At 46.3% G+C, this 12,453-nt stretch overlaps 1 protein-coding gene across 1 annotated transcript; it reads left to right on the top strand.

The window, feature by feature from the left end:
- Positions 1 to 6,542: 6,542 nt before the first annotated feature.
- LOC128820680 (uncharacterized) lies at positions 6,543 to 11,045 on the top strand. The gene is made up of 3 exons (XM_054001498.1): positions 6,543 to 6,584; positions 8,460 to 8,927; positions 9,247 to 11,045. The coding sequence occupies exons 1-3, from the start codon at positions 6,543 to 6,545 to the stop codon at positions 9,433 to 9,435; spliced, it is 699 nt and encodes a 232-aa protein (XP_053857473.1). The 3' UTR covers positions 9,436 to 11,045.
- The last annotated feature ends 1,408 nt before the right edge of the window (positions 11,046 to 12,453 follow it).

Below are 12,453 nucleotides of genomic sequence, written 5' to 3'. Positions count from 1 at the left end.
CATAACTGCTAATTAAACAGGTAATTACAGGAATACCCTTTTCATACTTAGAATTAAGTTAATTAGACTGAAATGCCATCAACACTACCAGACCTGCTCTTGATTGTTCTCTTTAGATTTATATCACCCCAAGAATATAAATTGTAAGAAGATTTATGTGATATGGCAAAAATCATAGGTTTTGTGCACAGAACTATGATGAAAGCAGTGAAACTGTCAAGTGAAGGAAGGAAGAAAACGGAGAAGCCAAGGCAGGAAGGGGATGCAAGGAAAATAACAGCTGGTATTGGGATCCTGTGTGCTCAAAGTGAGAGGGCAGGAGGGTTGTTTTGCAATATCTGGCAGCAAGCAGCTTTCACCAGGGTGGGGCAGGCTCCACAGAGTGCTGTCAGTGGGACTTAGGGTGCAACTGCAGCAGGAGTAGTGATCTGATCTGAGAGTTTTTCTGTAGGAGCTTGGCCTGTGGCACAAAGGGTGATGTGTATATCATGGGGTCTTCTTCAGACCTTGCTCTTATGTTGTCCACTCTTTGGCTTGGGATGTACCTAAGCTGTTCTCAAGAAGTGCTGAAATCTCTGAAGAAGGAGAGAATCCTGAGCCAGAATTGAAGACAGTGTTGCTTTTGATACTTAGGTTAAAAAGAGAAAATAAGCCATAAAAAGAAAGGGTTCTTTGAAGAGTCAGTATGCTGCTTTTTCTAGATAATGCCCCAAAGTCTAAACCTGGCAGAGGGAGGTATAATCAGCCTTTGTGCCTGCATCAACTTTCCAGACTTCTCTGTGGCAGGAACGGCAACTTTCAGAGTTCTTGCAGCTGTAGCAACACACAGGCAAGGGAAGCCTAAAGCAGATCTGAAATGTGTAAATGTTACGTCTAAAAAAAGGACGTGGAAATGAAGAAACGACATTGAAATGCAAATGTTGAGCAACCTGGCAAGTGATTGCTGAGATTTATAGGTCACCCTTCATGGATCTAAGAAGCACACTGCCAGAGTCTAGGTAAGGAGATAAGCATCCCTCAAAACAAAACAAAAATCCTCCAAAACAATGACATTCTGAATCCTATACTGACACAATTTTTGGCTATGGTGAAATGGGTGCTTTGAGCTAAAAGTCAGAAATGTTCTCTAAAAAAAAAATTGTTTTTTTTTGCTCAAGTGAGGATTTGGGACTCTCCTGCATTTTTTATTTTCCCCTGTGTAGGCCCTGAACCATATTCCTAGGAATTTTCATCTCTGTAGAAGCAGGGACATTTCCACACAAGTATTGCAGGACAGAAATGCAGCGAGTTCAAGGAAGACAGAAAGTGGAACTATCAGGTTTCAAATCTGTCAGAACAAAAGAAACTTGAAAAAAATGTGGAACATTTATTTCCTGTCCTGTTGTGCCTCTAGTGCAGAGCATTGCTGTGGAGGAACTGAATGCTAAAGGGCTCCTACAGCTCATGGTGTGAAATCACCACCCTGGTGTTTCTGCCCAGACTTGTGCAATGTGTCCTGCCTGCCCAGGGCTGAGGGACAGGGACAGAAAGCCCAAGTGGCCACACTCCTCTCAAATAAGCAGAGCAGAAACTGATGGATAGCACAAAGCCAAACATCCAAAGAGTCTGCTCCAGTGCCCTCTCCTACTGAACTGCTGGAAAAGCAGCTGCTACAGATGTATCTGTGTGTGGCAGGCAGGAGATGGGGCTGTCTAAGACCAGGAATGCATGGGACTTCCAGTGCTCTGGAAGTGCAGAGATTCTCCTGGATCTCTGTAACAGATCTCATGAATTATTTTCTAGAATGGGTCAAAAAGGCATGTACTGCATCTGTACTCTACATTGGCTAAGGACAGCACCTAGACCTACTCCCATCCTTAAACAGGGACTTGCCTTGCTTGTGTGCTTTCAGAGTTTAAAGAAATTCCTCTGTTGCTGAAGGATGGATTCACACTAAAGGACTCTGGCAGTCAAATTTAGTATTGTTGTTCATGTCATCCAACATCAACAAAAGTACATAGCTAAGGTCTTGGCATGAATATACATCACAAAATGTTTAAAATGTTTCTAAGGGGAACAAAATTGATGGTTGCACAAAATTACAAAAGCAGTCACATTCCACTTAATTCTGCTCCAATGCAAGAATTTGTGATGACAAATTTACATGTTCTTAATCTACTGAGTATATGCTTTTCATTAGGCCAGGGACACAGAAGCAGTGGCTAAGATAAATAAATTCACAGTATTTTAGCTGGTAGCTGATGGCCAGCACTGTAGTCAAAGTCTTCAATGACTTCAGTGCTGCCAATCTACTCACCTGATCAACTCTTGTGTTCTAAATACTTCTTTACAATGGCATGGTTCAAGTACCCAATCAAATGATATAAAAAAAAGTCTGCTGCAATACCTGAGTGATCAGTGAGAGCATTTGGAACACTGGTGAGCTAAATGGGAGCTCCAAACACACCCTACAGCAGGTGATCAAACCAAATCTTGACTGTGGTACAGCATCAGCTTGGAAAGAAAAAAACCTGCTCTCAACTATTTCTGTCACTTTTAGACTCTGCTGTAAAAAAAAAAAAAAAAAAAAAAAGGGGGGAAAAATACATGAAAATAGCTGTACCAATTATTTTACATGAGCCCATCCCAACTTTTCTGCAGGCTGCAGAGCCAAGAGGCAGCCACCTTCTGCTGCCAGTGCTACCCTGAGCAAAGCTGCCAACTCCAGAGCACCTCTGACTCCTTTGGGATAGATGAGTCTGAACCACCTCTGCCCAACTGGTGAATGTGCAGCTCTGCCCTCTGGAAATCTCCAGCGAGCTGTGTCCTAGGCTGTGGTGGATTCCTTGGGAGCAGGGAGGCTCTGCTCCGTGGTTGAATGGGGTCGTGTTCCCCAGGGAAGCCTGGTGGCACCCAAATGGCAGCAGCTCTGGATAACCTGACAGGAAAACAAGCTAGAAATAGGAAGTGCAATCAGCTGTCAGTCATGCAGAGAAGCAGATGGGGTGAGGAGGCTTAACTGGAAAAAGCACAAACTAAGATAAGCTTTCTCTATATATGAAATGGTTTTGATCTCCTTCCCGCATGTTTGCATGCACACACACAGTGTTATGTGGGTCTTTACAAATGAAACCTTGGGAGAAGCTTCCTCCCCCCATTAAAAACAGTACTTTTAAAAAAAGGTGAAAATATTTTAAAGCTCTTTCCATATTTTAAAGAATATTTTTTTTTAAAAGTATGCTCAATATTTTGTAAAAATTAGGATTTATAAACTCAGAAGATGAATAGGAATACATCCACCTAAAAAAAGATGTCCAAGAAAAAAATCTGCAGGAAAACTGTGCCTATACAACTATCATTCCACAGGTGATGCTGACCAGAAGCTGTCTTTGATGTGTGTTACTTCTGGAGAAAAACAAAATAATCCATCAAATCCAAAAAAAACATCCATCAAAACCAAAATAATCCATCAAGCACGAGTGAATTAGGAAAATAAGCAGGACACAAATAGTAGTGTTGGAGTGTAACAGCCCCAGTGCCAACCTGCAGCACAAGGGTCACTTTAATTTCACCTTTGTCCCTGAAGTACTGTGTTTTATCCAAGGGAATGGAAGAGTCAGCACTAAAGGGGAGACACAGGGAGTCAGAGGGGCTGACTCCTCACCCTTCCCCAGGACCCAAACAGCACTGAAAAGCCTGAAATTTTAGAAAGTGATTTCAGGGCAGTGATCCCTTCAAGTCTGCCTCCCCGGCCATCCCAGGGCAGAGCTGGAGTCTCCCGTGCTCCTGGTGAGGGGATAGCTGCCACACAAACCACTCCATCCCGGGAACATTGCTCTGGAAAGCAGCCTCTGACATGTCACAGCTGGAGTCATGATCTTGTCATGAGACCAGCTTCCTGTCTGGGACAGACTGTCCAGACTGGAACAGCACAAACAACCAGTCTGCAGTTTGCTTCCTCCTCTGCTCCCTTTTCCTCCCTTTTGTTATGTTTTGGTTTGGTTTTATTTTTTATTCTTTTTGTTTTTGTTTTGTTTCTTTGTTTGATTTTTTTCCGTTAACCCAGAGGTCCCCAGGAATTCAACAGCACAGGAATCACCTTTATTTCTTCTTTCCACCCTGTGTTCAGCCACTTCCATGCCACAGACCTGATTCTTTAAAAATTCCACAGCTGCTAAAATATTCAGATTGTTGGAAGTGGTGAAATAAGTCCTACTTGCCATCATTTCCAGTACTGTGTAGGAGTAACTGGTTACTGTAGCCTAAATTAACTATTTGGCAGAGGAGAAAATAATCTAAAAAACGGAAGTCTTTAAATGCTGACAAATTCCTTTATGAATTTCCCTGTAACATGCAGCTTAACCTTAGCTGGAAAATAAACACATATGCATTCTTAACTCCATTTTTTTTTCTCCTCAAGCTCTTCCTCTCTGGTCTCTGTTAACATTTGGTTTTGGTCATGTTTCTGTTTTTCAAAGCATTGTAGTTGCTGCACTCCAATCCTTCAAATAGTCCTTTATAATCTGCACCTCTTGCCAGCGTTGGAGTAGCACAAATGGACATGACTATTCTGATGGAATTAAGTATTCCTACATAGGATTATTCCTCAGGACATCCCTCACTCAGGAGGACACGTGAATGAATTCTCCAGGGCTGACCGGTTCCTGCACAGCTCAGGTGATCTTCATTTCATCAGCTTTAAGCTGCCCTCTGCCACTCCCTGAACTAGGCTGAGCCTGCATTGGCACCATGGGACACCCTGGCAAAGATCTGGGATGGGATGGAGGAGGTTACTTTTATTTATTTATTTGAATGCCCGTACAATTCAGGTGGGGAGGAATATTTGGAAAAGCAAAGAGAATCAGAGTAAGACTTTGATCTCTTCCGTTAAAAATGAAGGTATGGAAAGCACTGAAGGAAAACAGTGAGGCAGGAAGGATATTCTGGTTCCCTCTCAGTTGCAGGGAGGATGTGCCAGCACCAGGGCTGGGAGAGAGGCCATGGGGAAGGAGGGAAGAAGCAGCCAGGGGCTGTCTCTCTCTCTCCAGCCCTCTGCAGGACACTGGGCACCTCTGGGCAGTCCCTGCTGCTCTCCTCCCTCTGCTCCCTCCACTTCTTAACTTTAACATCAGTCTTCGAAAGAGCTGTGGCTGTGTGGATTTTGTTGTCGTTGTTTTTTGTGCCAAAGAAAGAAGCAAGATGCTTCTAAAATCACAACTAAAGAGCAGCTGCCTAACTCTGGTCCTAGCTCTGCCCAAAGAGACTGAAAAAAAGATGGGAAAAGGGCAGGATTTTTTTTTAGATTCTTACAAATATCATCTCATGCTCACAGCTTTCTCTGGCTGACTTCATCTCTGTAGTGCACCACAAAGCTCAGAGCAGTGAGGATCTCCACGAGCCTCCCTGGGGATTCAGGGAGGCCTTGGGAGTTTAGGTAAAAGCCTGTAATTAAGACACAGCCTGCCAAGTTTTTAAACAGCATTTTGCAGCACATTTGCCTGCAATAGATCTGGGTTTGGAGACACAGGAGGGCACTGCCAGTCCTACATTTCTTATGGAATGCAAAGCAGAACCTCTTGTTTTATTTTTCTTTTTACAGCTGTATGAGCAGTGGCACCTTCTGCATTGCAGTGTATCTCATGTCTCCCTCCCAAATCCCTTTGGCCATGAGGAAGAAGAAACTCTCATTTCTGAGGAACACTGCAGCTCACTGAGGTCTCCAATGCCCCAGAGAGAAGGGAAAAGCTGCAGCAGTGCCCCTGCAGGGCCATGACTGTGCTGAGCTCAGCTCTGGCACTGCTGCCCACAAACACCTTGCACAGCGTGGGGCTGTGCATTGTGAAAGGAAAGAGGACTCTTGGGAAACACTCTGGTCAGGGTCACCTCTGTGACTTTCTGCTGATATCTGTAGTCCTAAAAGTTCAAAGGATGGAGGAGAGCTGGTGTGCTCCGACAAACCGGCCCAAAAACTTCCATCTGCCCACAAGCCAAGGAAATCTGCACAACAAAACCCACATGGCTGATGGGTCACCTCGGGCCTCAGCAAACTCTGTCTGCAGGCACTACCCCACCGTGAATGCCCCTGGAATTTGAAATAAATTAAACAACCTGGAATAATCCTCTTCCAGGATGCCCAGGATGTGCTATTTGCATGCTGCAAACAACAGTGTGTTTGAATAAAAGGTTGATTCCTTCAACATTATCCCTGAAAATCTTCATAAATCTTCCCCTGTTTGAGCAGCTGACTCTTGGGTAAGAGCTGCACATGGATGGTACCACGCTGTGCCAAGCTGTGCAGCAAGCAAGAGGCAGGAGGTGTGTAGGCAAATTCTGGGTTTTTTTTAAGGCACCCATCTGCAACAAAACAAAGCAGAAAAACAAATGCAAAAGTGTGTCAAGAAAAGCAACTTACAGACCTGATTCCACAGCTACCAAGCATGTTTTCAAATCTAAAACAAATTAAAAATGACTATGACCAACTGGGGATGGATCTGGGCACCTAGAGCATAGAAAAGAATTAATTTATTTCTAAAGATTGTCCTGGTCCCTGTCTGTGAGATACCATGAAAGGAAAGGCACTATCCAGCTCAACAGTTGCTCCCAAGGTAAATTTCAGCCCACAGAAATCATAAGGAATTTATTGTTTTCAAGCATTCAGATCTACCATGAATGTGCATATTCAGCCTGTACATTCATCAGGGAGCTTTGTGAAAGGGAGGTACTGTGCCTACACTGCAAAGTGAGAGGGACAGGACCCAGTGTGGGCCCTTGGGACAAAGATCCCTGACTACCCTGTTTGGGTAAACACTTCCACACCCACCCTGAGCCGTTTCAGCTTGCAGAGATCTCACTGGAGCAGTCCCACATGGAGCCAGGGATCTTGCTGTCCTGCAGCTTCTGCACAGCAAGCCCGAGTCCCCTACCTGGCCCACTTTATCTGGCAGAGAAAACACACCCAATCAGAGACCACCCTTTGGAGATTCCTGCCAAACAGAAAACTTAATGGTGGGACCACTGTGGGTGCCAAGAGTCACCTGGCAAAAGCCAAGGTCTGAGTTTGGGTTCCCAGCCGACTCCTGCCTGGCTGCTGGAGCTCTGTGATGATGGAGAACACAAGGGGTGTTTCTCCACAGCAGCAGCTGCTGGGCTGGTGCTGCTGGGAGAGTCACTCAGCAGCTTCTGGTGTGGTATCCTGGCACCTTAGCTGAGAGCTGAACTGGAAAACTTGAACTCTGAGTGCAAAGCAGGTGGAAAGAGAAGAGCTGGGTTCAAACACGGGTTATGCCTCAGCTTGGAGCTGGCAGCTCTCCTCTGGGCACTGAGGTGACAGCCAAGCAGGACTGAGCTAGGCTTAACCAGCTGCTTCAGTGTGGGGGGAGGATGTCTCAGTAGTATTTGGAGTTACACTTCAGTTCTCACACAGTACTGTTGTCAAAATAGCTATTTGCACATAGCTAAATCCCTAGGTATCAGTCAGCTTTACAGGCTGTCCAAGTAGTTAAAGCATACATCCATTTCTCCTTTTTTTTTTCCTTCAAGATCATTGATGGCACATGTACACAAACACCTCTTTTCTTTGCCTTGTCCTTGTCCTCCTTTTGATGGGAGGACAGAGCACAGATGTAAGTAAACAAGATGTATCTGTCCTGCTAGCTGATGTTTACACAGATCAGCAAGTCAGTGTTATTCCACAGCACCAGTGGGATAATCCCAGTGTCAGGTTGTGGAGTAGCTTCTGTGGAGGCACATGCACGTTGAACAAAGTGGTTTCCCAGCTGAGTGTGGAAGCCATGACAAGTTCCTACAACATCTCAGCTCTTCACAAGCAAAGGCCTCATAAGTACAAGGAGGAGAAGAGTGGCTGGAGGCAGCCCTGCAGAAATGGACTGGGGGAGTCAGTGTTGCTCCAGCAGCCAGGAGTGCAGAGCCCATCCCGAGGTGCAGCAGACATGGCACAGTGAGGTGCCAGCAGGGATTATCTCACCGTACTCTGTGCTGGGCCCGTCTGTTTAACAAGGATGTTGAAATCCTTGACTGTGTCCAGAGGAGGGCAACAAAGCTGGTGCAAAGGCTGGAAGGAATGTCCTGTGGGGAGTGGTTGAGGACTCTGGGCGTGTCTCCTTTGGAGAAGAAGAGTGAGAGGCGACTTCATTGCTCCCTGCAGCTTCCTGAGGAGGGGAAATGGAGAGGGAGGTGCTGAGCTCTTCTCCCTGGGATCCAGAGACAGGATGCATGGGAATGGTTCAAACCCACACTGTCAGGAGACATTTAGGCTGGACATCAGGAAGCATTTCTTTACTGAGAGAATGGTCAAACGATGGGACAGGCTTCCTGCGGAGGTGGTTGATGCCCCAAGCCTGCCAATGTTTAAGAGGCATTTGGATTCTGCCCTTAACAATGTGATTTAAATTTTGGTCAGCCCTGAATTGGTCAGGCAGCTGGACTAAAAGATCCTTGCAGGTCCTCTCCAACTGAAATAGTCCTATCCTATCCTATCCTATCCTATCCTATCCTATCCTATCCTCTGTAAACTCGAGCAGCAAGGTGGGAGCTCAAGTGCAGAGCAGCACCAGAGCACCAGCACAGCTCCCAGCCCTGTGCCAGGCTGGCTCTGTCCCTGCTTTTTGGGATCGACATCGCAGAGATCTGTGCCGAAAGCACAGGAAGGCCCAGCATGGCCTGCAGGCCCCCAGCCGCCTCCTCCCTCCTTCTGCTGCAAAATCAGCTCCAAAGGGCAGGGGTGCTTTTCTCTGTCTCTCTTAAATGCTGCTTTGCCAGCTTGCCGGCTGCTTTCAACAGCGTACTCGTCACGGAGGAAGCCTCAGAGTGAAGATGCAGAAAGCAGCGCTGTGCGGCCGGGGAGCAGCGGCTGTGGCAGCAGGCAGGGCCGCAGCACCAGGAGCGCCCTGGGCCGGCTGCTGCGGGCTGCAGGGGGCCAGGGGCTGCAGGTGAGACATGGGGCTCCCTGCCCACACACACCAGGTCATGACACTGTGGAGATTGGAGTGCTTCAGGGCCACGGGCAGGTTTCCCGAGGGTGGGTACGACTCCTCGTCTGTTTCTGATCAGCTGCAGTGACCCTGAGAGGGGATAGACATCCATGAGGGAGGCACATCCCCAGGTGGGGCACAGGAGAGGGAGGGGACCCCTTCTTGCCCGAACCCCCCGAGCCCGGGGAGCTGCCTTCCCTAACACAGGGTAGGGATGTCAGCAACCCCCTTCCCACCCTGGAGCATTCACCCCCATTTTTTTGTAATTTCTGACAAGCTCCCCCTTCAGCCGCTGCCCTCCAAGAGTCCAAGTGCAGGTGATGCTCCCGGTGCTCTGACAGCTGGAGCCTCAGTGAAGTCTTTCCAAAGGCCCGTGTGGAGCTGGGGCATCGCAGGAGGAGTGAAACCAGTCCGTGCAAGGCTGAGGTCGATGCTTTCCCCGCTGTGGGAGCCCTATCCCGCGTAGCAGGGACGCGTTTTCCCCGGCTGTGAGCCGGAGCTCTCCAGCAGCCCTGCTACAGGGGCTCTGCCTCCAGCGCCTCCGGAGGCCCCTCCGAGCTCCTTTTCTAGGGCAGGGATTGAAGCTGCCGCATCCGTGCTGCTCTGCACAGCCTCCACCCAGCCCTTCCCCGCTCAGCATCCCTTATCTCCCGGAGCAGCGGCCGCACGCTTCCTGCCAGACCCTCCTCGCGGGGTCATTTCCCAAAGAATTAATGACTGCTCTGGAGGAACGTGAGGAGCTGGGAGTACGCGGGAGAGCGGCACGCGGTGAGGGGGCAGCTCTGCACCTGCTTCCCGGGCGTGCGATGCTCCCGGAGCCAAAGTTCAGCCTTAAAAACATTCCCCAAAATAATGATCCACCCGCTGAGCAGCAAACTCCCGGCGGCTGCTGGAGCACCTCCGGAAAAGCGTCGCATATTTGAAGTCAGCATGATTTAATCTAAATGTGAATGTCTCAATTACATCGCTATTATGGGGTTACAGAGAGTCACAGTTCGGTAATTACAGCCTCGATGCTACATATGGTTAATACATTTCAATTACACGTTAATTTATTGAAATACATTCCTACCTTAAAAACCTCTGAAATTCTGTGGTAGATGGAAAATTTGGGCCAGGGGAACAACTACAACCACTTGAGCTGAAATGGCCAGTGTAGCACAACTTCTGAAGTGACACCTTTGACAGACTCATCAAAGATCTGATTAAAATGATCCAAATATTCTCCTAGTAGTCTATTTTTCAGACAGAAGATTTTGCTTTAAAATGCCTGCGAACGAGAGTAACTTCCAACTGACAGATGAAACTGAGCACAAGCCTAAAGACAAACTGCAGCTCGTAAAGAAAAACAGCTCCTGGTTTTATGGAGCTTTGTTTTGTCTCAGCAGTTTATCATCAAGAGCTTGTTTCCCTGCAGCCTTTGTAAACTCAGTTAAAAAAAAAAAAACATCTGCAGACTCAAAGGTGATGTGTGGAACACTCAAACGTGGAAAGATAACAAGGAATTAAAACTTAGTTTCAAACCAAAACCCCCCAGAACCTCACCTTGATTCCGCTCCTTGTCTGAGTATTTGCAGGGCTCAAAAAAGTCTCTTCCCTATTTTCTATCTTGAGGAAACCTTTAACAGGATCAGTATCTCTTATCTGGAAAGCCACAGAATCTATGGCTGCCATTGGGAATGGCTTTTTGGACACATAAAACTTGTTTCCATCTGACACTGGCTAACATTTCTAAGCCAGAGCTGTGGATCAGCTCAGAACAACTATTTTTCCTCTCTATAATTCAGTAATTCAGTAACTCATCCTTGTCCCACAGGTGGGTTGATCAGAAACTTAGAAATCTCCAGAAATTCTGAATGGAGTCACTGCAGCACTTTCAGTGAAATAAATGGACAAAGAAATCCACCATAAGGAAGAAATCTACAAATAGCCCCAATGCAGCAGGTGGTCGCATCATCTGGCTGCCAGAAAAAGGGACTGAACACATGGAAAATGAAACTTAAAACTGAAGTTGTAAATACAAATGAAAAACAAAACTTAAAACTGCAATTGTAAATACAGTCATTGCTTTAAAAGGAACAAGTGTCTCTGGTGAGTGGGAAATGCTTCCTTTTACTAGTAGTGCTTACTTTAAGAATTTAATTTTTTAGGAGAAGTGTTTAAAATGTGGTGTATGTTATGAGTGCTGTATATAATATAAAACAAAATTCAACCTTCCCATCATCTGGGATTGGGAGTGTCAGTCCATAACCATCTGTCAGTAGTTCCATGTTTTGTTTTCTCTGCCCTGTGGGGAGGCCTCTGCCCTGTGGGGAGGCCTCTCCCCTCCCTTTTATTTCCAAGTGCTGAAGCTCTGCTGCCATCACACTCGACATCCCCTGCCCCTTCCCACAATGGGCAGCAGGTACTGGTCATGTGTCAGGAAGCTGATTTTAGGCATGGGAATGCTCCCACCTCAAAACCAAGCCAGTGACCAAAACAACAGCCAGTGTTTTTCAGACATCCTTGTGACACCTCTCAATTTTAAAACATCAGTTTAGCTGTGAAAAGGCAGAAATGTGGGCTCTTTCCAACTGAGCAGCAGCAGCATTTAAAAACTGCAGGTTTTCACTCCAGGGGATGGGTTTTGTTGTTCAGAAGCAGAAGCTGTATAACCACCTGTTAGATACACATGGGTGAGAGCAGCAGTGACACAGAACCCACTCTCACACCACAGGTCCAAGGCTGAAATCTGAGGTGGGCACCAAGCAAAAGGTGATTTCTAGCAGCAAGAGGTTCAGAGAAAGAAGCACTGTGACAGTTGTAGGGGCAATGGGCAGCCTTGAAGACAGCAAGGCAGGCTGGAATACATTCACTAAAAGGTATTTAAAATTAGTTTAAAGCATCTTTCAGCTGAGCAGGGAGCTGCCAGAGCTCTGCAAAGGCAGGCAGGCAGCACAGCTGAAAGTCGCTGTTGTAGGAAGTCAGGAAACCAACTCCATAAAAATTTGAGAATACTGATCAGGAAGACAAATGGTTAAATGAAAGAGTAACGCCTAAGGATGGACATTTTATTCAATTATAAGAGCCTTCAGTCATTACTGACAAAGTTATCTACAAACATCCAATTCAGGTAGTTAAGTGTGAGATTGTTTCTTCTTTGGATCAGCCTCTCCAATTTTGTGGTAGGAGGTCCAGCTTCTACCTTACCTGCCTCTACAATAAGACAAGAGCCTGTTATTACAGACTCCATGACAAATGACAAAAGGTTCTTTCTTCTACTACGCTTCCACTAAAAACTTTGCTTTTGGGACAGAAAAGATGTAGTTCCTGGTATAAGAAATGAAGCACCATTTACAGTAGTTACTGGTTAATTCTACAACCAGGAAAATGAACAAACTCTGTTCTACTCTGATTTGGAACAAATGGAACCCAGAGGATAAATAAATTAAGATTTGTTTGGGTTTTTAAGTTAGCAGCACGTGTGTGTGTGTGTGTGTGTGTG

The sequence above is a fragment of the Vidua macroura genome, chromosome 2 (genome assembly GCF_024509145.1).
Source record: "Vidua macroura isolate BioBank_ID:100142 chromosome 2, ASM2450914v1, whole genome shotgun sequence".
Taxonomy (NCBI): Eukaryota; Metazoa; Chordata; class Aves; order Passeriformes; family Viduidae; genus Vidua; species Vidua macroura.
The sequence above is the reverse complement of the archived record's forward strand: the minus strand, read 5'-3'. Positions and strand labels throughout refer to the sequence as shown.

Excerpts from the sequence above, each read along its gene's own strand:
- LOC128820680 (XM_054001498.1), top strand. The coding sequence starts at position 6,543 with ATGAAAGGAAAGGCACTATCCAGCTCAACAGTTGCTCCCAAG. Across the intron at positions 6,585-8,459 it reads GCTCAACAGTTGCTCCCAAG|TCCTATCCTATCCTATCCTA; the intron begins GTAAATTTCAGC and ends CAACTGAAATAG. Across the intron at positions 8,928-9,246 it reads CAGGGGGCCAGGGGCTGCAG|CTCCCCCTTCAGCCGCTGCC; the intron begins GTGAGACATGGG and ends ATTTCTGACAAG.